The sequence below is a fragment of the Psittacula echo genome (genome assembly GCF_963264785.1).
Source record: "Psittacula echo genome assembly, chromosome: 32".
NCBI classification, from domain to species: Eukaryota; Metazoa; Chordata; class Aves; order Psittaciformes; family Psittacidae; genus Psittacula; species Psittacula echo.
The window spans coordinates 316,044-342,714 of NC_137767.1; the positions used below are offsets into that span (position 1 = coordinate 316,044).

The 26,671-nt window shown below is 58.6% G+C and overlaps 1 protein-coding gene across 1 annotated transcript; it reads left to right on the forward strand.

Annotated features, from left to right (window-relative positions):
* Window positions 1-1,914: 1,914 nt before the first annotated feature.
* On the forward strand, window positions 1,915-26,509 carry ACAP1 (ArfGAP with coiled-coil, ankyrin repeat and PH domains 1; the record flags this gene model as incomplete). The annotated part of the gene is made up of 22 exons (XM_080636396.1): window positions 1,915-1,967; window positions 4,354-4,411; window positions 7,392-7,505; window positions 7,728-7,781; window positions 8,882-8,940; window positions 10,143-10,326; window positions 10,713-10,757; window positions 10,875-10,970; window positions 11,075-11,149; window positions 11,910-12,022; window positions 12,867-12,918; window positions 13,756-13,856; window positions 16,785-16,899; window positions 18,247-18,428; window positions 19,273-19,342; window positions 19,414-19,508; window positions 20,865-20,974; window positions 21,636-21,808; window positions 22,754-22,863; window positions 25,498-25,608; window positions 25,710-25,759; window positions 26,412-26,509. 22 exons carry the CDS (start codon window positions 1,915-1,917, stop codon window positions 26,507-26,509), a joined length of 2,118 nt encoding a protein of 705 aa, XP_080492522.1.
* Window positions 26,510-26,671: the final 162 nt, after the last annotated feature.

Sequence of the window (26,671 nt, forward strand, 5' to 3'; positions counted from 1 at the left end):
CATCCCTGATCCCATCCCTGATCCCATCCCTGATCCCATCCCTGATCCCATCCCTGATCCCATCCTGATCCCATCCCTGATCCCATCCCTGATCCCATCCTGATCCCATCCCTGATCCCATCCTGATCCCATCCCTGATCCCATCCCTGATCCCATCCTGATCCCATCCTGATCCCATCCCTGATCCCATCCCTGATCCCATCCTGATCCCATCCTGATCCCATCCCTGATCCCATCCTGATCCCATCCTGATCCCATCCCTGATCCCATCCCTGATCCCATCCTGATCCCATCCTGATCCCATCCCTGATCCCATCCCTGATCCCATCCCTGATCCCATCCTGATCCCATCCCTGATCCCATCCCTGATCCCATCCTGATCCCATCCCTGATCCCATCCCTGATCCCATCCTGATCCCATCCCTGATCCCATCCCTGATCCCATCCCGATCCCATCCCTGATCCCATCCCTGATCCCATCCTGATCCCATCCTGATCCCATCCCTGATCCCATCCCTGATCCCATCCCTGATCCCATCCTGATCCCATCCCTGATCCCATCCTGATCCCATCCTGATCCCATCCCTGATCCCATCCCTGATCCCATCCTGATCCCATCCTGATCCCATCCCTGATCCCATCCCTGATCCCATCCCTGATCCCATCCTGATCCCATCCCTGATCCCATCCCTGATCCCATCCTGATCCCATCCCTGATCCCATCCCTGATCCCATCCCTGATCCCATCCTGATCCCATCCCTGATCCCATCCCTGATCCCATCCCTGATCCCATCCCGATCCCATCCCTGATCCCATCCTGATCCCATCCCTGATCCCATCCTGATCCCATCCCTGATCCCATCCCTGATCCCATCCTGATCCCATCCTGATCCCATCCCGATCCCATCCTGATCCCATCCCTGATCCCATCCCTGATCCCATCCTGATCCCATCCCTGATCCCATCCTGATCCCATCCCTGATCCCATCCCTGATCCCATCCTGATCCCATCCCTGATCCCATCCTGATCCCATCCCTGATCCCATCCCTGATCCCATCCCTGATCCCATCCTGATCCCATCCCTGATCCCATCCTGATCCCATCCCTGATCCCATCCCTGATCCCATCCCTGATCCCATCCCTGATCCCATCCCTGATCCCATCCTGATCCCATCCCTGATCCCATCCCTGATCCCATCCTGATCCCATCCCTGATCCCATCCCTGATCCCATCCCTGATCCCTCCCTGATCCCATCCCTGATCCCATCCTGATCCCATCCCTGATCCCATCCTGATCCCATCCCTGATCCCATCCCTGATCCCATCCCTGATCCCATCCTGATCCCATCCCTGATCCCATCCCTGATCCCATCCCTGATCCCTCCCTGATCCCATCCCTGATCCCATCCTGATCCCATCCCTGATCCCATCCTGATCCCATCCCTGATCCCATCCTGATCCCATCCCTGATCCCATCCCTGATCCCATCCTGATCCCATCCTGATCCCATCCTGATCCCATCCCTGATCCCATCCCGATCCCATCCCTGATCCCATCCCTGATCCCATCCCTGATCCCATCCTGATCCCATCCTGATCCCATCCCTGATCCCATCCTGATCCCATCCCTGATCCCATCCCTGATCCCATCCCGATCCCATCCCTGATCCCATCCCTGATCCCATCCCTGATCCCATTCCCATCTCTTCCCCCCCCCCCCACCGTCCCTGTCTCCGCCCCCCCGGGGGCGGAGCCTCCGCTCGCTCGGCCCCATCGGCCCCAGCCTCGTCCAGCAACCGCCACCACCGGAGCCCCATAGAGCCCCATAGCGACCCATAGAGCCCCATAGAGACCCCATAGAGCCCCATAGGGACCCATAGAGACCCCATAGGATCCATAGGGACCCCCCGGGATGCCGGTGAAGTTGGACTTCGAGGAGTGCCTGCGCGACTCGCCCTGGTTCAGGTACCGGCACCGGACCCCCCCCATAGATACCATAGAGCCCCATAGACAACCCATAGAGACCCCATAGAGACCCCATAGAGACCCATAGAGACCCATAGAGACCCCATAGAGACCATAGAGACCCCATAGAGACACATAGAGACCCCATAGAGACCCATAGAGACCCCATAGAGACCCATAGAGACCCATAGAGACCCCATAGAGACCCATAGAGACCCATACAAACCCTATAGAGCCCAATAGACAACCCATAGAGACCCCATAGAGACCCATGGAGACCCATAGAGACCCATAGAGACCCATAGAGACCCATACAAACCCTATAGAGCCCAATAGACAACCCATAGAGACCCCATAGAGACCCATGGAGACCCATAGAGACCCATAGAGACCCATAGAGACCCCATAGAGACCCATGGAGACCCATAGAGACCCCATAGAGACCCATGGAGACCCATAGAGACCCATAGAGACCCATACAAACCCTATAGAGCCCAATAGACAACCCATAGAGACCCCATAGAGACTCCATAGAGACCCCTGGAGACCCATAGAGACCCCATAGAGACCCATGGAGACCCATAGAGACCCATAGAGACCCATAGAGACCCATACAAACCCTATAGAGCCCAATAGACAACCCATAGAGACCCCATAGAGACCCCATAGAGACCCACAGAGACCCCATAGAGACCTATAGACAACCCATAGAGACCCTCTAGAGCCCCATGGAGCCCCATACAAACCCTATAGAGCCTCATAGGCACCTCCTAGACACCCTATAGAGCCCCATAGACACCCAATAGAGCCCCATAGAGCCCCATAAAAACCCTATAGAGCCCCAAAGACACACCATAGACACCCTATAGACCGCCATAGACACTTTATAGACACCCCATAGAGGCCCATAGAGACCCATAGACCCCCTATAGAGCCCTATAGAGCCCCATAGAGCCCCATAGAACCCCCATAGAGCCTCATAGACACCTCATAGACACCCTATAGAGCCACATAGAGACCCCATAGATACCCTACACAGCCCCATAGAGCCCCATGGAGCCCCATAGAAACCCTATAGAGCCCCATAGAGACCCCATACAGCCCCATAGACCCCCCCTATAGCTCCCCATAGACCCCCCCATCCCCCCCCACCTTGCCCCCCCCTCCCCCCCCCACATCCGTGGGGCGGAAGCGGTTTCCTCGCGCCGGTGCGTGGGGGAGGGGCCGGAAACCACCGGGGGGGGAGGGGGGGCCCCATGCACGGACTGAAACCAAAGGGAGCAATGGGGGGGGCCCGGCCCCATAGGGACCCATAGAGACCCATAGAGACCCATAGAGACCCCATAGAGACCCATAGAGAACCATAGAGACCCATAGAGACCCATAGAGACCCATAGAGACCCATAGAGACCCCATAGAGACCCATAGAGAACCATAGAGACCCCATAGAGACCCATAGAGACCCCATAGAGACCTATAGAGACCCCATAGAGACCCATAGAGACCCATGGAGACCAATAGAGACCCATAGAGACCCATAGAGACCCATAGAGACCCCATAGAGACCAATAGAGAGCCCATAGAGACCCCATAGAGACCCATAGAGACCCATAGAGACCCATAGAGAGCCCATAGAGAGCCATAGAGACCCCATAGAGACCCATAGAGACCCATAGAGACCCCATAGAGACCCCATAGAGACCCCATAGAGACCCCATAGAGACCCATAGAGCCCCATAGAGACCCATAGAGCCCCATAGAGACCCCATAGAGCCCCATAGAGACCCATAGAGACCCCATAGAGACCCCATAGAGACCCATAGAGACCCCATAGATACCCATAGAGAGCCCATAGAGACCCCATAGAGACCCATAGAGACCCATAGAGACCCCATAGAGACCCATAGAGCCCCATAGAGCCCCATAGAGACCCATAGAGACCCCATAGAGACCTATAGAGACCCCATAGAGACCCATAGAGCCCCATAGAGACCCCATAGAGACCCATAGAGACCCATAGAGACCCCATAGAGACCCATAGAGCCCCATAGAGACCCCATAGAGACCCATAGAGACCCATAGAGACCCCATAGAGACACCATAGAGCCCCCATAGAGACCCCATAGAGACCCATAGAGACCCCATAGACCCCCATAGCGCCCCCATAGACCCCCCATAGACCCCCCATAGAGCCCCATAGAGCCCCATAGAGACCCATAGAGACCCATAGAGACCCCATAGACCCCCATAGACCCCCCATAGAGACCCCATAGAGCCCCCATAGAGCCCCATAGAGACCCCATAGAGACCCATAGAGCCCCCATAGAGACCCCATAGAGACCCATAGAGACCCATAGAGCCCCATAACCCCCCCGTCCTCCCCCAGGGCTGCAGTGGAAGAGGCCGAGGCTGATGTGGCCGAGCTCGAGACGCAGCTGGAGAAGGTGGGGGGGGGGGGGGGGCAACATCTGGGTCTTGGACCATTGGGATCCATAGGGGTCCATAGGGGTCTATAGGGATGGGGGTGGAGCCATAGAGATGGGGGTGGAGCCATGGGGTCCATAGGGGTCTATAGGGGTCCATAGGGGTCTATAGGGGTCTATAGGGATGGGGGTGGAGCCATAGAGATGGGGGTGGAGCCATGGGGTCCATAGGGGTCTATAGGGGTCCATAGGGGTCTATAGGGGTCTATAGGGATGGGGGTGGAGCCATAGAGATGGGGGTGGAGCCATGGGGTCCATAGGGGTCTATAGGGGTCCATAGGGGTCTATAGGGATGGGGGTGGAGCCATGGGGTCCACAGGGATCTATTGGGATGGGGGTGGAGCCATGGGGTCCATAGGGATCCATAGGGGTCCATAGGGGTCTATAGGGATGGGGGTGGAGCCATGGGGTCCATAGAGACCCATAGGGATGGGGGCTGGGGATCCATGGGGATGCGGCTATAGAGGGACATTGGTGTCCATTGTGCCCCATAGACCACCATGGACCCCCATAGACACCCCATAGACCCCCATAGACACCCATAGAGCCCCATAGAGCCCCATAGACGCCCATAGGGATCCATAGAGCAGAAGGGGCGTGGCCTCGGCTGACCCCGCCCCCTGCGGCACTATACCGCCCCCTGCTGGATGCGCAGCAACCCGCTGGCTGTACCCCTCCATAACCCCCATAGCGCCCCATAGAGACCCATAGAGCCCCATAGAGACCCATAGACACTCCATTGAGCCCCATAGAGCCCCATAGACACCCCATTGACCCCATAGACACCCCATAGACCCCCATAGGCACCCCATATAGCCCCATAGACACTCCATAGAGCCCCATAGACACCCCATAGAGCCCCATAGACACTCCATTGACCCCATAGCCCCCCATGGCCCCCCACAGACCCCCCCATAGACCCCCCCATAGCCCCCCCATAGCCCCCTATATCCCCCCATAGACCCCCCATTGACCCCCCATAGCCCCCCATTGACCCCCCATAGCCCCCCATTGCCCCCTCATAGCCCCCCTATATCCCCCCCATAGCCCCCCATAGCCCCCCCATACCCCCCCCATAGACCCCCCATAGCCCCCACATAGCCTCCATATCTCCCCATAGCCCTCCCATAGGCCCCCCATAGCCCCCCCATTTACCCCCCATAGCCTCCCATACCCCCCTATATCCCCCCATAGCCCCCCATAGACCCCACATAGCCTCCCCATATCCCCCCATAGCCCCCCATTTACCCCCCCATAGCCCCCCATAGACCCCCATAGCCCCCCTATATCCCCCCATTGACCCCTCATACCCCCACATACACCCCTGTAGCCCCCCATAGACCACCCATAGCCCCCCCATAGCCCCCCCATAGCCCTCCCCATAGGCCCCCATTTACCCCCCATTGATCCCCCATAGCCCCCCTATATCCCCCCATAGCCCCCCATAGCCCCCCCATAGCCCCCCCATAGCCCTCGCCATAGGCCCCCATTTACCCCCCATTGATCCCCCATAGCCCCCCCATAGCCCCCCCATAGCCCTCCCCATAGGCCCCCATTTACCCCCCATTGATCCCCCATAGCCCCCCCATAGCCCCCCCATAGCCCTCCCCATAGACCCCCATTTACCCCCCATTGATCCCCCATAGCCCCCCCATAGCCCCCCCATAGCCCTCCCCATAGACCCCCATTTACCCCCCATTGATCCCCCATAGCCCCCCCATAGCCTCCCCATAGGCCCCCATTTACCCCCCATTGATCCCCCATAGCCCCCCCATAGCCCTCCCCATAGCCCTCCCCATAGGCCCCCATTTACCCCCCATAGCCTCCCCATAGGCCCCCATTTACCCCCCATTGATCCCCCATAGCCCCCCCATAGCCTCCCCATAGGCCCCCATTTACCCCCCATTGATCCCCCATAGCCCCCCCATAGCCCCCCCATAGCCCTCCCCATAGGCCCCCATTTACCCCCCATTGATCCCCCATAGCCCCCCCATAGCCCTCCCCATAGCCCTCCCCATAGGCCCCCATTTACCCCCCATTGATCCCCCATAGCCCCCCCATAGCCCCCCCATAGCCCTCCCCATAGGCCCCCATTTACCCCCCATTGACCCCCCATAGCCCCCCATTGACCCCCCATAGCCCTCCCCATAGGCCCCCTTTTACCCCCCATAGCCTCCCCATAGGCCCCCATTTACCCCCCATTGACCCCCCATTGACCCCCCATAGCCCCCCCATAGCCTCCCCATAGACCCCCATTTACCCCCCATTGATCCCCCATTGATCCCCCATAGCCCCCCCATAGCCTCCCCATAGGCCCCCATTTACCCCCCATTTACCCCCCATTGATCCCCCATAGCCCCCCCATAGCCTCCCCATAGGCCCCCATTTACCCCCCATTGATCCCCCATAGCCCCCCCATAGCCCCCCCATAGCCCTCCCCATAGGCCCCCATTTACCCCCCATTGACCCCCCATAGCCCCCCATTGACCCCCCATAGCCCTCCCCATAGGCCCCCATTTACCCCCCATAGCCTCCCCATAGGCCCCCATTTACCCCCCATTGATCCCCCATAGCCCCCCCATAGCCCCCCCATAGCCCTCCCCATAGACCCCCATTTACCCCCCATTGATCCCCCATAGCCCCCCCATAGCCCCCCCATAGCCCTCCCCATAGACCCCCATTTACCCCCCATTGATCCCCCATAGCCCCCCCATAGCCTCCCCATAGGCCCCCATTTACCCCCCATTGATCCCCCATAGCCCCCCCATAGCCCTCCCCATAGCCCTCCCCATAGGCCCCCATTTACCCCCCATTGATCCCCCATAGCCCCCCCATAGCCCCCCCATAGCCCTCGCCATAGGCCCCCATTTACCCCCCATTGACCCCCCATAGCCCCCCATTGACCCCCCATAGCCCCCCCATTGCCCCCCCATTACCCCAGGTGCTGAGGCTCAGTGCGGCTGCGCTGGACGCAGGGCGCCACCTGGCGGGCGCGGGGCGCGCCCTGGCCGCGGCCCTGCGGGACCTGGCGCGGGGGGGGGAGCCCCCGCTGCGGGTGAGTCCATTGACAACAGAGGGCGGGGGGGGGGGGACGGACCCAAATGGAGGTCAATGGAGGGGGGGAAAGGGGTTGTGGGACCCCCCCCATTCACATGAACACCCCCAATGGGGGGGTCCTGAAGGGTGGGGGGGGGGTTGGGATGTACCAATGGGGGGTTATTGGGGGGGGGTCCAAGCACTTTGTGTCCGTGTCGTCGTTCCCCCCCCCCGCCACCAGGAGGCGCTGGAGAAGGTGAGCGAGTCCCTGGAGCTGATGGTGGGGAGCCACGAGGTGAGGCCCCGCCCCCTGCGGCCCGAGGCCACGCCCCCTTTCCCCGTCCCCTGCCTCTCCAATGTAGCGATGGGGCTATAGGGGGGCTATGGGGGGTCTATGGGGGTCTATGGGGGGGTCCATGGGTTCCTATAGGTGTTTAAGGGGGTCTAAGGGGGGGTCTATTGGGGTCTGTGGGGGCCTATGAGGGTCTATGGGGGGGTCTACAGGGGCCTATGGGGTGTCTATGGGGGTCTAATGGGGTCTAAGGGGGGTCTATGGGTTCCTATGGATGTTTAGGAGGGTCTATGAGGGGTCTAAGGGGGGTCTATGGAGGGGTCTAATGGGGTCTAGGGAGGTCTATGGGGTGTCCATGGGGGTCTAAGGGGGTTCTATGGGTTCCTATGGGTGTTTAGGGGGGTCTATGGGGAGACTAAGGGGGGTCTATGGGGGTCTGTGGGGGCCTATGGGGAGCTATCAGGTGTCTATAGGGGTCTATGGGGGGTCTATGGGTGTCTATGTTGGGTCTATGGGGTTCTGTGGGGGTCTATGGGGCGTCTATGGGGAGCTATGGGGTGTCTATGGGGGTCTACGGGGGATCTAATGGGGTCTATGGGAGGCCTATGGGTGCCTATGTTGGGTCTATGGGGTTCTGTGGGGGTCTATGGGGTGTCTGTGGGAGTCTAGGGGTGTCTATGGGGAGCTATGGGGTGTCTATTGGGGTCTACAGGGGGTCTATTGAGGTCTACAGGGGGTCGATGGGTTCCTATGGGGGTCTATAGGGGGTCTATGGGGATCCATGGGGGCCTATAGGGGGTCTAATGTGTCTACAGGGAGTCTATGGGGACTTTGGTGGTCTATGGGGGGTCTATGTGCAGTTATGGGGTGTCTATGGAGGGGGTCTATAGGGGTTCTGTGGGTGTCTATGTTGGGTCTATGGGGAGCTGTGGGGTGTCTATGGGGGTCTATAGGGGGTCTAACAGGGTCTATGGGTGTCTATGGGGAGCTATGGGGTGTTATGGGGGTCTATGGGGGTCTATGGGGAGGTCACGTGGTCCTCTACTCCCCCCCCCATGCCGACTCCCCCCTCGGCTCAATGGGGCCCCCCCCCATGCCCCCAGGAGCTGCAGGACAGCACCGAGGCCGCCCTGCGCCGCCACGTCCAGGCCCTGCTCAAAGAGTGAGCCCATGGGTGCTGGGGGGGTCAATGGGGTCAATGGGTGTCAATGGGGTCAATGGGTGTCAATGGGGGTCAATGGGGGTCAATGGGTATCAATGGGTGTCAATGGGGGTCTATGGGGTCAATGGGGTCAATGGGGTCAATGGGTGTCAATGGGTGTCAATGGGGTCAATGGGTGTCAATGGGTGTCAATGGGGTCAATGGGTGTCAATGGGGGTCAATGGGGGTCAATGGGTATCAATGGGTGTCAATGGGGGTCTATGGGGTCAATGGGGTCAATGGGTGTCAATGGGTGTCAATGGGTGTCAATGGGGTCAATGGGTGTCAATGGGTGTCAATGGGGTCAATGGGTGTCAATGGGTGTCATTGGGTGTCAATGGGTGTCAATGGGTCTCAATGGGTCTCAATGGGTATCAATGGGTGTCAATGGGTGTCAATGGGTCTCAATGGGTATCAATGGGGGTCAATGAGTGTCAATGGGTGTCAGTGGGTGTCAATGGGGGTCAATGGGGGTCAATGGGTGTCAATGGGGTCAATGGGTGTCAATGGGTCTCAATGGGGGTCAATGGGTGTCAATGGGGTCAATGGGTGTCAATGGGGGTCAATGGGTGTCAATGGGTGTCAATGGGTATCAATAGGTATCAATGGGTATCAATGGGTGTCAATGGGTGTCAATGGGTGTCAATGGGTGTCAATGGGTGTCAATGGGTATCAATGGGTATCAATGGGTATCAATGGGTGTCAATGGGGTCAATGGGTGTCAATGGGGGTCAATGGGTGTCAATGGGTGTCAATGGGTGTCAATGGGTATCAATAGGTATCAATGGGTATCAATGGGTGTCAATGGGTGTCAATGGGTGTCAATGGGTGTCAATGGGTGTCAATGGGTGTCAATGGGTATCAATAGGTATCAATGGGTATCAATGGGTGTCAATGGGTGTCAATGGGGTCAATGGGTGTCAATGGGGGTCAATGGGTGTCAATGGGTGTCACTGGGTATCAATAGGTATCAATGGGTATCAATGGGTGTCAATGGGTGTCAATGGGGGTCAATGGGTGTCAATGGGTCTCAATGGGTATCAATGGGTGTCAATGGGTGTCAATGGGTATCAATGGGTATCAATGGGTATCAATGGGTATCAATGGGTATCAATGGGTGTCAATGGGGCCCCCCCTCACCCTGGGTTCCCCCCTCCATACAGGGGTGGGCGGGGCCTGCGGGACGCGCGCCGCGAGTGGGCGCGGGCGTGCGAGGCCCTGCAGGGGGCGCTGCAGCACCACGCCGAGGTGCCGCGGAGGCGCCCCCTGGAGGCGCGGGAAGCCGAGGCCGCGCTGGGCGGGGCCCGCGGGGCCGCGCGTGCGCGGGGGCTCGACTACGTCCTGCAGGTGGGCGGGGCCTCGAGGGGTGCTCTGATTGGCCGGAGCGCTTTGTGGGCGGGGCTTCGGGGACGGGAGCGAGGCTCGCGAGGGGTTGAAGGGGGGGGGGGGGGGCGCTGCTTGCGAGGGGATGAATGGAGCCGGCGGGGGGCGTGGCTTTGCCCTGAGCCGTGCTCTGATTGGTTGGAGCGCTTTATGGGCGGGGCTTCGAGGGGCGGGAGCGAGGCTGGGGAGGGGTTGAATGGGGGGAAGTGGCTTGGGTGTGGGAAGGGGATGAATGGAGCCGGCGGGGGGCGTGGCTTTGCCCTGAGCCGTGCTCTGATTGGTTGGAGCGCTTTATGGGCGTGGCTTTGAGGGGGCGTGGCTTCATACACACACACACACACCCCCCCCAGCTCAATGTGATCCAGGAGAGGAAGAAGACGGAGATGCTCCACTTTGTGAGTGGGGTCCGGGGGGGGCTCTGGGGGTCCCCAATGCTTTTGGAGGTCCCTGGCTCCATTTATGGGGCGCTACGGAGGGCATTTGGGGGTCCCATTGAGTCCCCCCGCCTCCAGGTCCTGGCCCTGCTGGAGGCCCAGGCCACCTTCTTCAGCCAAGGCCACCATAGGGCCACCAGCACCCAGCAGTACCGGGGAGAGCTGGGGGTGCAGGTGAGGTTCCCCCCGTCCCAACCCCTATCCCTATGGATCCAAGGGTATCCCATGGGATAGCCATGGAAGGGGGGGGGGAGCATCCAGGGCCGTGTTTCCCGCAGCTGGACCGGATGGTGCTGGAGGGGGCCCGGAGGCAGCGGGACATGGAGCAGCGGCACACGGTGCTGAGGCAGCAGGTGGGAGGGGCTTAACCAGGAGGGGCGGGGCTTAAGCGAGAGGGGCGGGGCTTGACCAATGGGGAGGGAGCTGCGAGGCCCAGGGGGCAGGGTTTGGGCCTTAGGGGCGGGGCTATGGCAAAGGGGGCGGGGCTTAACGAATAGGGGCGGGGCTAAGACGCAGGAGGAGAGGCTTTTAACCAATGGGGTGGGGATAAGACGCACAGGGGCGGGGCTTAACCAGTGGGGCGGGGCTAAGATGCACAGTGGGCAAGGCTTAACCAATAGGGGCAGGGATAAGACAGGGGGCGGGGCTTAAACAAAAGGGGTGGGGACAAGACAGCCGGGGGCAAGGCTTAGCCAATAGGGGAGGGGATAAGACACAGGGGGCGGAGCTTAACCAATAGAGGCGGGGCTAAGACGCCCAGGGGGTGGGGCTAAGGCCCTCAGGGGGGACAGGGCATGACCAATAGGAGCAGGGATAAGACACTGGAGGCGGGGCTTAACCAATAGGGGCAGGTCTAAGCTCTACAGGGGGCGGGGCTTAACCAATAGGGGCGGTGCTGAGCACAAGGGGAGGAGATGACTGGAGCTGGGGGGCGTGGTCTCAAAGGGGGCGTGGTCTCAGGGCGGGGCCAATGAAATGAGGGGGCGGGGCTTTAGCAGCTCCCGCCCCCCCCGCTCCCACCCCCCCCAAATGGACCAATGGGGATTGGCGCGGGGCTCGGGGGCGGGGCCGGGGCGGGAGGGAGCGTGGCCACGGCTGACGCGCGTCCCCCAGGACCTATCACAGGAGGCGGTGGGCGGGGCCACGGGGGAGGCGGCGCCCGGCGCCCCCCCCATGCAGGGGTACCTGTACAAGAGAGCCAGCAACGCCTTCCGCACGTGGAGCCGGTACCGGAACGCCCCGAAACACCCCAAAATACCCCAAAACCCACCCAAAACACCGCAAAATACCCAAAATACCCCCAAAATACCCCTAAAACAGCCCAAAATACCCAAAAATCCACCAAAAATACCCCAAAATATCCCAAAACCCACCCAAAACACCCCAAAATACCCAAAATACGCCAGAAATACCCCTAAACCAGCCCAAAATACCCAAAAATCCACCCAAAACACCCCAAAATACCCAAAAATCCACCCAAAATACCCCAAAAATACCCCTAAAACACCCCAAAATACCCCCAAACCCACCCAAAACACCCCAAAATACGCCAAAATCCACCAAAAATACGCCAAAATCCCCCCAAAATACCCCTAAATACCCTTAAATCCCCCAAAATCCACCTAAAACACCCCAAAATACTCCTAAAATACCCCCAAAATCCACCCAAAGCACGACAAAATACCCCTAAAACACCCAAAATACCCCAAAATACCCCCCAAACACCCCAAAATACCCAAAAACCCACCCAAAACACCCCAAAATACCCCCGAAACACCACAAAATACCCAAAATACTCCTAAGACACCCCAAAAGACAACCGGAAACACCCCAAACCACCCACAAAACCCCAAAATCCGCCCAAAACACCCCAAAGTACCCTTAAATCACCCCAAAATACCCCTAAAACACCCAAAACACCCCAAAATACCCCTAAAACACCCCAAAATACCCCAAAACACCCCTAAAACACCCCAAAATACCCCAAAACACCCCAAACCCAGCCCAAAGCCCCCCCCCCTTGACGTGGGCTTGGTTTTGGGGTCCCCCCTTACACCCCCCCCCCCCCAGGCGCTGGTTCAGCATCCAGAGCAACCAATTGGTTTACATCAAGAGGGCGAGGGTGAGATGGGGGCTCTATGGGGCTCTATGGGGCTCTATGGGGGCTCTATGGGGTCTCTATGGGGCTCTATGGGGCTCTATGGGGGCTCTATGGGGCTCTATGGGGGCGCTATGGGGGCTCTATGGGGCTCTATGGGTCTCTATGGGGTCTCTATGGGGCTCTATGGGGCTCTATGGGGTCTCTATGGGGGCTCTATGGGTCTCTATGGGTCTCTATGGGGGCTCTATGGGGGCTCTATGGGGCTCTATGGGGGCGCTATGGGGGCTCTATGGGGCTCTATGGGTCTCTATGGGGTCTCTATGGGGCTCTATGGGGCTCTATGGGGTCTCTATGGGGGCTCTATGGGTCTCTATGGGTCTCTATGGGGGCTCTATGGGGGCTCTATGGGGCTCTATGGGTCTCTATGGGGGCTCTATGGGGCTCTATGGGGCTCTATGGGGTCTCTATGGGGTCTCTATGGGTCTCTATGGTGTCTCTATGGGTCTCTATGGGTCTCTATGGGGTCTCTATGGGGTCTCTATGGGTCTCTATGGTGTCTCTATGGGGTCTCTATGGGTCTCTATGGGGTCTCTATGAGGTCTCTATGGGTCTCTATGAGGTCTCTATGGGTCTCTATGTATCTCTGTGGGGCTCTATGAGGTCTCTATGGGTCTCTATGTATCTCTATGGGGCTCTATGGGGCTCTATGGGGTCTCTATGGGTCTCTATGGGTCTCTATGGTGTCTCTATGGGTCTCTATGGGTCTCTATGGGGGCTCTATGAGGTCTCTATGGGTCTCTATGTATCTCTATGGGGCTCTATGGGGCTCTATGGGGCTGAGCTTTGGGGTGCCCCCAGGACCCCCCCACCGTGGTCATGGAGGACCTGAGGCTCTGCACGGTCAAATCCTGCCCTGACCTGGAGCGGCGCTTCTGCTTCGAGGTGCTGTCACCCTCCAAGTGAGTGCTGCCCCATAGAGCCCCATAGTGACCCATAGAGACCCATAGAGACCCATAGGGACCCATAGAGACCCATAGAGACCCATAGAGACCCCATAGAGCCCCATAGCGACACATAGGGACCCATAGAGACCCATAGAGACCCCATAGAGCCCCATAGCGACCCATAGGGACCCATAGAGACCCATAGGGACCCATAGGGACCCATAGAGACCCATAGGGATCCAGAGGGACCCATAGAGATGCGTATCTCATGTTATTCCCACATTATCCCATGTTATCCCATATTTGTTATTCCCATGTTATCCCATGTTATTCCCACGTTATCCCATGTTATCTCATGTTATCCGTATGTTATCCCATGTTATCAGATGTTATTCGCACGTTATCCCATGTTATTCGCACGTTATCGCACGTTATCCCATTTTATTCCCTTGTTATTCTCATGTTATCCCATGTTACTCTATGTTATCCTGCATTATTCCCATGTTATGTTATCCCATGTTATCCCAATGTTATCCCACATTATTCCCATGTTATTCCCATGTTATCCCTATGTTATCCCAATGTTATCCCACGTTATCCAATGTTATTCCCATGTTATCCCACATTTTCCCACGTTATCCCATGTAATCCCATGTTATTCCCATATTATTCCCACATTATCCCATGCTATTCCCATGTTATCCCATGTTATTCCACGTTATTCCCATGTTATTCCCACATTATTCCCGTGTTATCCCACGTTATCCCATGTTATCCCATGTTATTCCCGTGTTATCCCACGTTATTCCCATGTTTTCCCACGTTATTCCCATGTTTTCCCACGTTATTCCCATGTTATCCCACGTTATTCCCGTGTTATCCCATGTTAATCCCATGTTATTCCCATGTTATCCCATGTTATTCCCGTGTTATCCCACGTTATTCCCATGTTATTCCCATGCTATCCCACGTCATTCCCGTGTTATCCCACGTTAATCCCATGTTATCCCCGTGTTATCCCATGTTATTCCCATGTAATCCCACGTTATCCCACGTTATCCCACGTTATTCCCATGTTATCCCACGTTATCCCATGTTATCCCACGTTATCCCATGTTATCCCATGTTATCCCACGTTATTCCCGTGTTATCCCACGTTATTCCCATGTTATCCCATGTTATCCCACGTTATCCCATGTTATCCCACGTTATCCCATGTTATCCCATGTTATCCCACGTTATCCCATGTTATCCCACGTTATTCCCATTCTATCCCACGTTATTCCCATGTTATCCCACGTTATCCCATGTTATCCCACGTTATTCCCATGTTATCCCACGTTATTCCCATGTTATCCCACGTTATCCCATGTTATCCCACGTTATTCCCATTCTATCCCACGTTATTCCCATGTTATCCCACGTTATCCCACGTTATCCCATGTTATCCCATGTTATCCCACGTTATTCCCATTTTATCCCACGTTATCCCATGTTATCCCACGTTATTCCCATGCTATCCCATGTTATCCCACGTTATTCCCATTTTATCCCACGTTATTCCCATGTTTTCCCACGTTATTCCATGTTATCCCACGTTATTCCCGTGTTATCCCATGTTATCCCACGTTATTCCCATGTTATCCCATGTTATTCCCACATTATTCCCGTGTTATCCCACGTTATCCCACGTTATCCCATGTTATTCCCGTGTTATCCCACGTTATTCCCATGTTATCCCACGTTATTCCCATGTTTTCCCACGTTATTCCCATGTTATCCCATGTTATTCCCATGCTATCCCACGTTATTCCCGTGTTATCTCATGTTATTCCCATGTTATCCCATGTTATTCCCATGTTATCCCATGTTATCCCACGTTATCCCATGTTATTCCCATGTTATCCCACGTTATCCCATGTTATCCCACGTTATTCCCATGTTATCCCACGTTATCCCATGTTATCCCATGTTATTCCCATGTTATCCCACGTTATCCCACGTTATCCCATGTTATTCCCATGTTATCCCACATTATCCCATGTTATCCCACGTTATTCCCATGTTATCCCACGTTGTCCCATGTTATCCCACGTTATTCCCATGTTATCCCACGTTATCCCATGTTATCCCACGTTATCCCACGTTATTCCCATGCTATCCCACGTTATTCCCATGTTATCCCACGTTATCCCATGTTATCCCACATTATCCCATGTTATCCCAAGTTATTCCCATGTTATCCCACGTTATCCCATGTTATCCCATGTTATTCCCATTTTATCCCACGTTATCCCATGTTATCCCACGTTATTCCCATGCTATCCCACGTTATCCCACGTTATCCCATGTTATCCCACGTTATTCCCATTTTATCCCACGTTATTCCCATGTTATCCCACGTTATCCCATGTTATCCCATGTTATCCCATGTTATCCCATGTTATTCCCATGCTATCCCACGTTATTCCCATGTTATTCCCATGTTATCCCATGTTATCCCATGTTATCCCACGTTATTCCCATGTTATCCCACGTTATCCCATGTTATCCCACGTTATTCCCATGTTATTCCACGTTATCCCATGTTATCCCACGTTATTCCCATGTTATCCCACGTTATCCCATGTTATCCCACGTTATTCCCATGTTATCCCACATTATCCCATGTTATCCCACGTTATTCCCATGTTATTCCCATGTTATCCCATGTTATCCCACGTTAATCCCGTGTTATCCCACGTTATTCCCATGTTATCCCACGTTATTCCCATGTTATTCCCATGTTATCCCACGTTATTCCCATGTTATCCCATGTTATCCCACGTTATTCCCATGTTATCCCATGTTATTCCCATGTTATCCCATGTTATCCCACATTATCCCATGTTATCCCACGTTATTCCCATGTTATTCCTATGTTATCCCATGTTATCCATGCAGGTCCTGCGTGCTCCAGGCTGACTCCGCAGCCCAGCAGCGCCAATGGCTTGGGGCCGTGCAGAGCAGCATCGCCTCCGCCTTCACTGCGGGGGGCCCCCAGAGCCCCCCCGGACAGGTCCGGCCCCAAACACCCCCCTATGGGACCCCCCCATCCCCATCCCCATCCCCATCCCATCCCCATCCCCATCCCCATCCCATCCCCATCCCCATCCCATCCCCATCCCATTCCCATCCCCATCCCCATCCCCATCCCCATCCCCATCCCATCCCCATCCCATCCCCATCCCATCCCCATCCCCATCCCATCCCCATCCCATTCCCATCCCCATCCCCATCCCCATCCCCATCCCCATCCCATCCCCATCCCATCCCCATCCCATCCCATCCCCATCCCATCCCCATCCCCATCCCATCCCCATCCCCATCCCATCCCCATCCCATTCCCATCCCCATCCCCATCCCATCCCCATCCCCATCCCATCCCCATCCCATCCCCATCCCATTCCCATCCCATCCCCATCCCATCCCCATCCCCATCCCATCCCCATCCCATCCCCATCCCATCCCCATCCCATCCCCATCCCCATCCCCATCCCATCCCCATCCCCATCCCATCCCCATCCCATCCCCATCCCATCCCCATCCCCATCCCCATCCCATCCCCATCCCCATCCCATCCCCATCCCATCCCCATCCCCATCCCCATCCCCATCCCCATCCCCATCCCCATCCCATCCCCATCCCATCCCCATCCCATCCCCATCCCCATCCCCATCCCATCCCCATCCCCATCCCCATCCCATCCCATCCCCATCCCATCCCCATCCCATCCCCATCCCCATCCCATCCCATCCCCATCCCCATCCCCATCCCCATCCCCATCTCCATCCCCATCCCATCCCCATCCCATCCCATCCCCATCCCATCCCCATCCCATCCCCATCCCCATCCCATCCCCATCCCATCCCCATCCCCATCCCCATCCCATCCCCATCCCCATCCCATCCCCATCCCATCCCCATCCCCATCCCCATCCCCATCCCCATCCCCATCCCATCCCCATCCCATCCCCATCCCATCCCCATCCCCATCCCATCCCATCCCCATCCCCATCCCCATCCCCATCCCCATCCCCATCCCATCCCCATCCCATCCCCATCCCATCCCCATCCCCATCCCCATCCCCATCCCCATCCCCATCCCCATCCCATCCCCATCCCATCCCCATCCCCATCCCATCCCCATCCCATCCCCATCCCATCCCCATCCCCATCCCATCCCCATCCCATTCCCATCCCCATCCCCATCCCCATCCCATCCCCATCCCCATCCCATCCCCATCCCATGCCCATCCCATCCCCATCCCATGCCCATCCCCATCCCATCCCCATCCCATCCCCATCCCCATCCCATCCCCATCCCATCCCCATCCCATCCCCATCCCATCCCTGTATCCCAGCAGCCCCCCAAAGGCCCGGATGCGGTTCCCGGACCCCATGGGGATCCATCCGGATGCTCGGTGCTGGAGACGGTGCTGAGGGTCCCAGGGAACCGGAGCTGCTGCGAATGCCGGGAGCCGGGACCGACCTGGGCCAGCGTGAACTTGGGAATCACCCTTTGTATCCAATGCTCCGGGATACACAGGTGGGATGTGGTACCCAAGGGAGCATCCTCATCGCTATGGGATGCAGGGACGGGATGTGGTACCCAAGGGAGCATCCTCATCGCTATGGGATGCAGGGATGGGATGTGGTACCCAAGGGAGCATCCTCATCGCTATGGGATGCAGGGATGGGATGTGGTACCCAAGGGAGCATCCTCATCGCTATGGGATGCAGGGATGGGATGTGGTACCCAAGGGAGCATCCTCATCGCTATGGGACGCAGGGATGGGATGTGGTACCCAAGGGAGCATCCTCATCGCTATGGGATGCAGGGATGGGATGTGGTACCCAAGGGAGCATCCTCATCGCTATGGGATGCAGGGATGGGATGTGGTACCCAAGGGAGCATCCTCATCGCTATGGGATGCAGGGATGGGATGTGGTACCCAAGGGAGCATCCTCATCGCTATGGGATGCAGGGATGGGATGTGGTACCCAAGGGAGCATCCTCATCGCTATGGGATGCAGGGATGGGATGTGGTACCCAAGGGAGCATCCTCATCGCTATGGGACGCAGGGATGGGATGTGGTACCCAAGGGAGCATCCTCATCGCTATGGGATGCAGGGATGGGATGTGGTACCCAAGGGAGCATCCTCATCGCTATGGGATGCAGGGATGGGATGTGGTACCCAAGGGAGCATCCTCATCGCTATGGGATGCAGGGATGGGATGTGGTACCCAAGGGAGCATCCTCATCGCTATGGGATGCAGGGATGGGACCCAACACCGCATCCATCTCTGCATCCCTCCCATCCTCTTCAGCATCAATGGGGGCACCCCACAACCCCATGGGGTCCCCCCCTGACCCCCATCTCCCCATAGGAGCCTGGGGGTTCACTTCTCCAAGGTCCGGTCCCTGACCCTGGACTCATGGGAGCCTGAACTGGTGAAGGTAACTGGGAGCAATGGGGGGCAATGGGGGTCTATGGGGCCCCCCCCGACGCCATTGGGGTCCCCCCCCAGGTCATGTGCGAGCTGGGGAACAGCGCCTTGAACGGCATCTATGAGGCCCGGGTGGAGGAGATGGGGGTCAAGAGACCCCCCCCCAGCTGCTCCCGGTCAGACCCCCCCCCCTTCCCTGCCCCATAGAACCCCTTCTGCCCCATAGCATCCCCCTATAACCCCATAGCAGCGCCATAGAACGTCCCCACCGTAACCCCATAGGACCGTCCCTGCCCCATAGGACCCCCTGATAACCCCATAGGGCCCCTATAGACCCCCTCATGCCCCACAGGACCCCTTCTGCCCCATAGCATCCCCCTATAACCCCATAGCAGCGCCATAGAACGTCCCCACCGTAACCCCATAGGACCGTCCCTGCCCCATAGGACCCCCTGATAACCCCATAGGACCCCCATAGGAACACCCCCTGCCCCTTAGGACCCCCCCATAACCACATAGCACCCCCATAGGACCCCGCTATAACCCTGTAAGACCCCATAGAACCCGTAGAACCCTATAGACGACCCCCTGCCCCATAGGACCCCCCTATAACCCCATAGGACCCCCTCTGCCACATAGGACCCCGCTGTAACCCTACAGGACCTCATAGAACCCCATAGACACCCCCCTGCCCCATAGAACCACATAGGAACCCCCCCTGCCCCATAGAACCCCCCCTGCCCATAGAACCCCATAGGAACCCCCTGCCCCATAGGACCCCATAGAACCCCATAGGACCCCATAGGAACCCATAGAACCCCATAGAACCCCATAGGACCCCATAGAACCCCCTCTGCCCCATAGAAACCCATAGAACCCCATGGATCCCCCCCTGCCCCATAGGACCCCATAGAACCCCATAGGAACCCCCTGACCCATAGGACACCATAGAACCCCATAGGACCCCATAGGACCCCATAGAACCCCATAGGAACCCCCTGCCCCATAGGACCCCATAGAACCCCATGGATCCCCCCCTGCCCCATAGGACCCCATAGAACCCCATAGAACCCCTCCTGCCCCATAGAACCCCATAGGACCCCTCTTGCCCCATAGAACCCCATAGAACCCCACAGGACCCCATAGAACCCCATAGGACCCCATAGAACCCCATAGGAACCCCCTGCCCCATAGAACCCCATAGAACCCCATAGGACCCCATAGGACCCCATAGAACCCCATAGGACCCCATAGAACCCCATAGGAACCCCCTGCCCCATAGAACCCCATAGGGCCCCATAGAACCCCATAGGACCCCATAGGACCCCATAGGGCCCCATAGAACCCCATAGGACCCCATAGAACCCCATAGGACCCCATAGGGCCCCATAGGGCCCCATAGGACCCCATAGGACCCCATAGAACCCCATAGGGCCCCATAGAACCCCATAGGACCCCATAGGACCCCATAGGACCCCATAGGACCCCATAGGACCCCATAGGGCCCCATAGAACCCCATAGCCCCCGCCAGGGCCCAGCGCGAGGACTGGATCCGCTCCAAGTACGTGCACAAGAGGTTCCTGCCGCGGCCGCTGGGGGCGCCGAGGAGGCTCCGCCCCCCGCGCCCAGGCCCCGCCCCCGGTACGCGATTGGCTGGGCTCGGCCGAAGGGGCGGGGCCGGCAGCCAATGGGGGAGAGGGGGCGTTGCTTGGGGGCGCTCATGGAGCTTGGGGCGGGGGCGTGGCCTGGGCGCGGTGGGCGGGGTTTATGGGCCCCGGAAACCCCATATATGGGATGTGGGCGGGGCCTATGGGTATTAGGAACTCCTTATATGGGGTGTGGGCGTGGCCTTAGAGCAGTGGGCGTTGCTTATAGGCACACGGGCATGCCTTATATGGCAATGTGGGCTGGGCCGGAGCTTATGGACACTGGAGAGCACCTTATATGGGGTATGGGCGGGGCCTATTGACACTGGTGAACGCCTAATATGGCGATGTGGGCGTGGTGAGAGCGCGGTGGGCGGGGCTTCTAGGCACTGGTAATGCCTTATATGGGGTGTGGGTAAAGGCCTATGGGCACAGGAACGCCTTATATGGAGTGTGGGCGTGGCCTGGTCGCGGTGGGCGGGGCTTATGGGTCTTGGGAACTCCTTATATGGGGTGTGGGTGTGGCCAGCGCGCGGTGGGCGGGGCTTACGGGCCCCGGAATCGCCTTATATGGGGTGTGGGTGGAGCCTGTTTGCCCAGGGGAACGCCTTATATGGCGATGTGGGCGTGGATTGAGGCTCCGCCCCCCCCTTTAGGACCCCCGGAGGCGGAGCCCCCCCCCAGCCTGCACCCAGGGGCCCTCCTGTATTGGGGTGCCCAGCGCAGGCGCCTGCTCACAATGGCCGAGGCCCTGGCCCATGGGGCCGATCCTGGCTGGGCCAATGGGGCTGAGGGGAACAGCACCCCCCTGCTGCAGGCGGTGGCGGCGGTAATGGGGGCAATGGGGGTAATGGGGGGAATGGGGGTAATGGGGGGTAATGGGGGGTAATGGGGGGAATGGGGGCAATGGGGGGAATGGGGGCAATGGGGGTAATGGGGGGAATGGGGGCAATGGGGGAATGGGGGCAATGGGGGTAATGTGGGCAATGGGGGGAATGGGGGCAATGGGGGTAATGGGGGGCAATGGGGGCAATGGGGGGAATGGGGGTAATGGGGGTAATGGGGGCAATGGGAGCAATGGGGGTAATGGGGGGCAATGGGGGCAATGGGAGCAATGGGGGCAATGGGGGGAATGGGGGCAATGGGGGGAATGGGGGTAATGGGGGTAATGGGGGCAATGGGAGCAATGGGGGTAATGGGGGGCAATGGGGGCAATGGGGGGAATGGGGGCAATGGGGGGAATGGGGGCAATGGGGGAATGGGGGCAATGGGGGTAATGTGGGCAATGGGGGGAATGGGGGCAATGGGGGTAATGGGGGGCAATGGGGGCAATGGGGGCAATGGGGGGAATGGGGGTAATGGGGGTAATGGGGGCAATGGGAGCAATGGGGGTAATGGGGGGCAATGGGGGCAATGGGGGGAATGGGGGCAATGGGGGGAATGGGGGCAATGGGGGTAATGGGGGTAATGGGGGCAATGGGGGCAATGGGGGGAATGGGGGCAATGGGGGGAATGGGGGCAATGGGGGCAATGGGGGGCAATGGGGGCAATGGGGGCAATGGGGGTAATGGGGGCAATGGGGGGAATGGGGGCAATGGGGGTAATGGGGGGCAATGGGGGCAATGGGGGCAATGGGGGGAATGGGGGCAATGGGGGGAATGGGGGCAATGGGGGCAATGGGAGCAATGGGGGCAATGGGGGGAATGGGGGCAATGGGGGGAATGGGGGTCTCTGGGGGGTCCCTATGGGTCTGCCCCCCAACCCTGCCCCATAGAATTCGCTGTTGGCCTCCGAGTTCCTGCTGCAGAACGGGGCCAGCGTGAACCAAAGCGATGGGGACGGGAGGGGGCCCCTGCACCACGCGACCCTGCGGGGGCACACGGGGTGAGCGCGGGGGGCATCGATGGCAATGGGGGGGTCCGAGCCCCATTGATGGCAATGGGGGGGTCCGAGCCCCATCGATGGCAATGGGAGGGGGGGAACCCCATTGATGGCAATGGGAGGGGTCCGAGCCCCATTGATGGCAATGGGAGGGGGGGAACCCCATTGATGGTAATGGGGGGGGTCCGAGCTCCATTGATGGCAATGGGGGGGTCCGAGCCCCATTGATGGTAATGGGGGGGGGCAAACCCCATTGATGGTAATGGGAGGGGTCCGAGCCCCATTGATGGCAATGGGAGGGGGGGAACCCCATTGATGGTAATGGGGGGGTCCGAGCCCCATTGATGGTAATGGGGCAATGCAGGGGGACCGAGCCCCACTGATGGCAATGGGGGGGTCCGAGCCCCATTGATGGTAATGGGAGGGGTCCGAACCCCATTGATGGCAATGGGGGGGGCAAACCCCATTGATGGTAATGGGAGGGTCCGAGCCCCATCGATGGCAATGGGGGGGGCAAACCCCATTGATGGCAATGGGGGGGGTCTGAGCCCCATTGACGGTAATGGGGGGGTCCGAGCCCCATCGATGGCAATGGGGGGGGCAAACCCCATTGATGGCAACGGGGGGGTCCGAGCCCCATTGATGGTAATGGGAGGGGGGGAACCCCATTGATGGTAATGGGAGGGGTCCGAACCCCATTGATGGCAATGGGAGGGGGCAAACCCCATTGATGGCAATGGGAGGGGGGGAACCCCATTGATGGTAATGGGAGGGGGGGAACCACATTGATGGCAATGGGAGGGGGGGAACCACATTGATGGCAATGGGGGGGGCAAACCCCATTGATGGCAATGGGAGGGGGGGAACCCCATTGATGGTAATGGGAGGGGGGGAACCACATTGATGGCAATGGGGGGGGCAAACCCCATTGATGGCAATGGGGGGGGTCTGAGCCCCATTGATGGCAATGGGGGGGGCAAACCCCATTGATGGCAATGGGGGGGTCCGAGCCCCATTGATGGTAATGGGAAAGGGGGAACCCCATTGATGGTAATGGGAGGGGTCCGAACCCCATTGATGGCAATGGGAGGGGGGGAACCCCATTGATGGTAATGGGAGGGGGGGAATCACATTGATGGCAATGGGGGGGGCAAACCCCATTGATGGCAATGGGGGGGACAAACCCCATTGATGGCAATGGGTCAATGGGGGGGGATCCGAGCCCCATTGATGGCAATGGGGCAATGCAGGGGGTCCGAGCCCCATTGATGGCAATGGGAGGGAGGGAACCCCATTGATGGTAATGGGGGGGTCCGAGCCCCATTGATGGTAATGGGGGGGTCCGAGCCCCATTGATGGCAATGGGGGGGGACCGAGCCCCATTGATGGCAATGGGAGGGGTCTGAGCCCCATTGATGGCAATGGGGGGGTCCGAGCCCCATTGATGGTAATGGGAGGGGGGGAACCCCATTGATGGTAATGGGAGGGGTCCGAACCCCATTGATGGCAATGGGGGGGGACCGAGCCCCATTGATGGCAATGGGAGGGGGGAACCCCATTGATGGTAATGGGAGGGGTCTGAGCCCCATTGATGGCAATGGGGGGGTCCGAGCCCCATTGATGGTAATGGGAGGGGGGGAACCCCATTGATGGTAATGGGAGGGGTCCGAACCCCATTGATGGCAATGGGAGGGGGGGAACCACATTGATGGCAATGGGGGGGGCAAACCCCATTGATGGCAGTGGGTCAATGGGGGGGGATCCGAGCCCCATTGATGGCAATGGGGGGGTCCGAGCCCCATCGATGGCAATGGGAGGGGGGGAACCCCATTGATGGTAATGGGAGGGGTCCGAACCCCATTGATGGTAATGGGAGGGGTCCGAACCCCATTGATGGCAATGGGGGGGGCAAACCCCATTGATGGTAATGGGGGGGTCCGAGCCCCATTGATGGTAATGGGGGGGTCCGAGCCCCATTGATGGCAATGGGGGGGGCAAACCCCATTGATGGTAATGGGGGGGTCCTAGCCCCATTGATGGGAATGGGGAGGCGAGACCCCATTGATGGCAATGGAGCAGTGGGGGGGGAGCAAGCCCCATTGATGGCAATGGGAGGGGGCAAACCCCATTGGTGGGAATGGGGGGGGCAAACCCCATTGATGGGAATGGGGGGGTACCCCAAGATGGTAATGGGTGGGTTCCGAGCCCCATTGATGGCATTGGGGGGGGCAAACCCCATTGATGGGAATGGGGGGGCAAACCATATTGACGTCAATGGAGGGGGAAAACCCCATTGATGTCAATGGGGGGAGCAAACCCAATTGATGTCAATGGGGGGGTCAAACCCCATTGATGGCAATGGGGGGGTTCAAACCCCATTGATGTCAATGGGGCACTGGGTGGGGGGGTTCAAACCCCATTGAAGTCAATGGGGATGTGTGGGGCGGGCCAAACCCGTTCATGTCAATGGTGGCAGCCCCCACCCCTAGTGCCGCCAGAGGGGAAGCTAAGCAGGGTCAGCCCCGGTCAGGACCTGGATGGGAGACCTGATTGCTAACTTGTGGTCCCTATCCTGTCTCTCCCCCTATGCCTGCCCCACATCTCCCCCTATGCCTGCCCCACATCTCCCCCTCGCAGCCTGGCCTGCCTCTTCCTCAAGCGGGGGGCCGACGTCAACGCCGTGGATGCGGAGGGCAAGGACCCGCTCAGCATCGCCATGGACATGGCCAACGCCGACATCGTCACCTTGTGAGCCCCTATGGGTGCTATGGGGCAGGGGGCACCCATGGGTGCTATGGGGTCCATTTGCCCCCTCCATCGCCCCCCATTGGTCTCTTCCATCCCCATAGGCTGCGCTTGGCCAAGATGAAGGAGATGGACATGGCCCAGGGGCAGACTGGTGGGGCTGGGGGGATCTATGGGGCTGGGGGGCATCTATGGGTCTGGGGGGGATCTATGGGGCTGGGGGGATCTATGGGGCTGGGGGGGATCTATGGGGCTGGGGGGGATCTATGGGTCTAGGGGGGATCCATGGGTCTAGGGGTGATCTATGGGTCTAGGGGGGTATTTATGGGGCTGGGGGATATCTATGGGTCTATGGGGTATCTATGGGTCTAGGGGGGGATCTATGGGTCTAGGGGGGATCTATGGGTCTAGGGGGGGATCTATGGGTCTAGGGGGGATCCATGGGTCTAGGGGGGATCTATAGGGCTGGGGGTATCCGTGGGTCTAGGGGGGGATCTATGGGTCTAGGGGGGATCTATGGGTCTAAGGGGGATCTATGGGGCTGGGGGGATCTATGGGTCTAGGGGGGATCTATGGGGCTGGGGGGATCTATGGGTCTAGGGGGGTATTTATGGGGCTGGGGGATATCTATGGGTCTAGGGGGTATCTATGGGTCTAGGGGGGATCTATAGGGCTGGGTGTATCTGTGGGTCTAGGGGGGGATCTATGGGTCTGGGGGCGATCTATGGGTCTGGGGGGGTCTCTATGGGTCCAAGGGGGTCTCTATGGGTCCACAGGGGCCCCACGTGTGGGTCTCTGCCCCATAGACGCCACCTTCCTCGACGTCTTCCGGGACATCTCCCTCATGGCCTCCGACCACCCCGAGAAGCTCGCCCGGCCCCATAGCAAGCGCAGCACCCTCTAGCCCCGCCCCCTTTTGGCGGCAAGCCACGCCCCCTTTTGGCGCCAAACCACGCCCCCTTTGGCCCCAAACCACGCCCCCTTTGGACCCCGGCCCCGCCTCCTTTCCATACAATAAAGCAGCGCTTTGGGGTCAACCCCGCCCCCCAACGGGTTCCTATGGGGC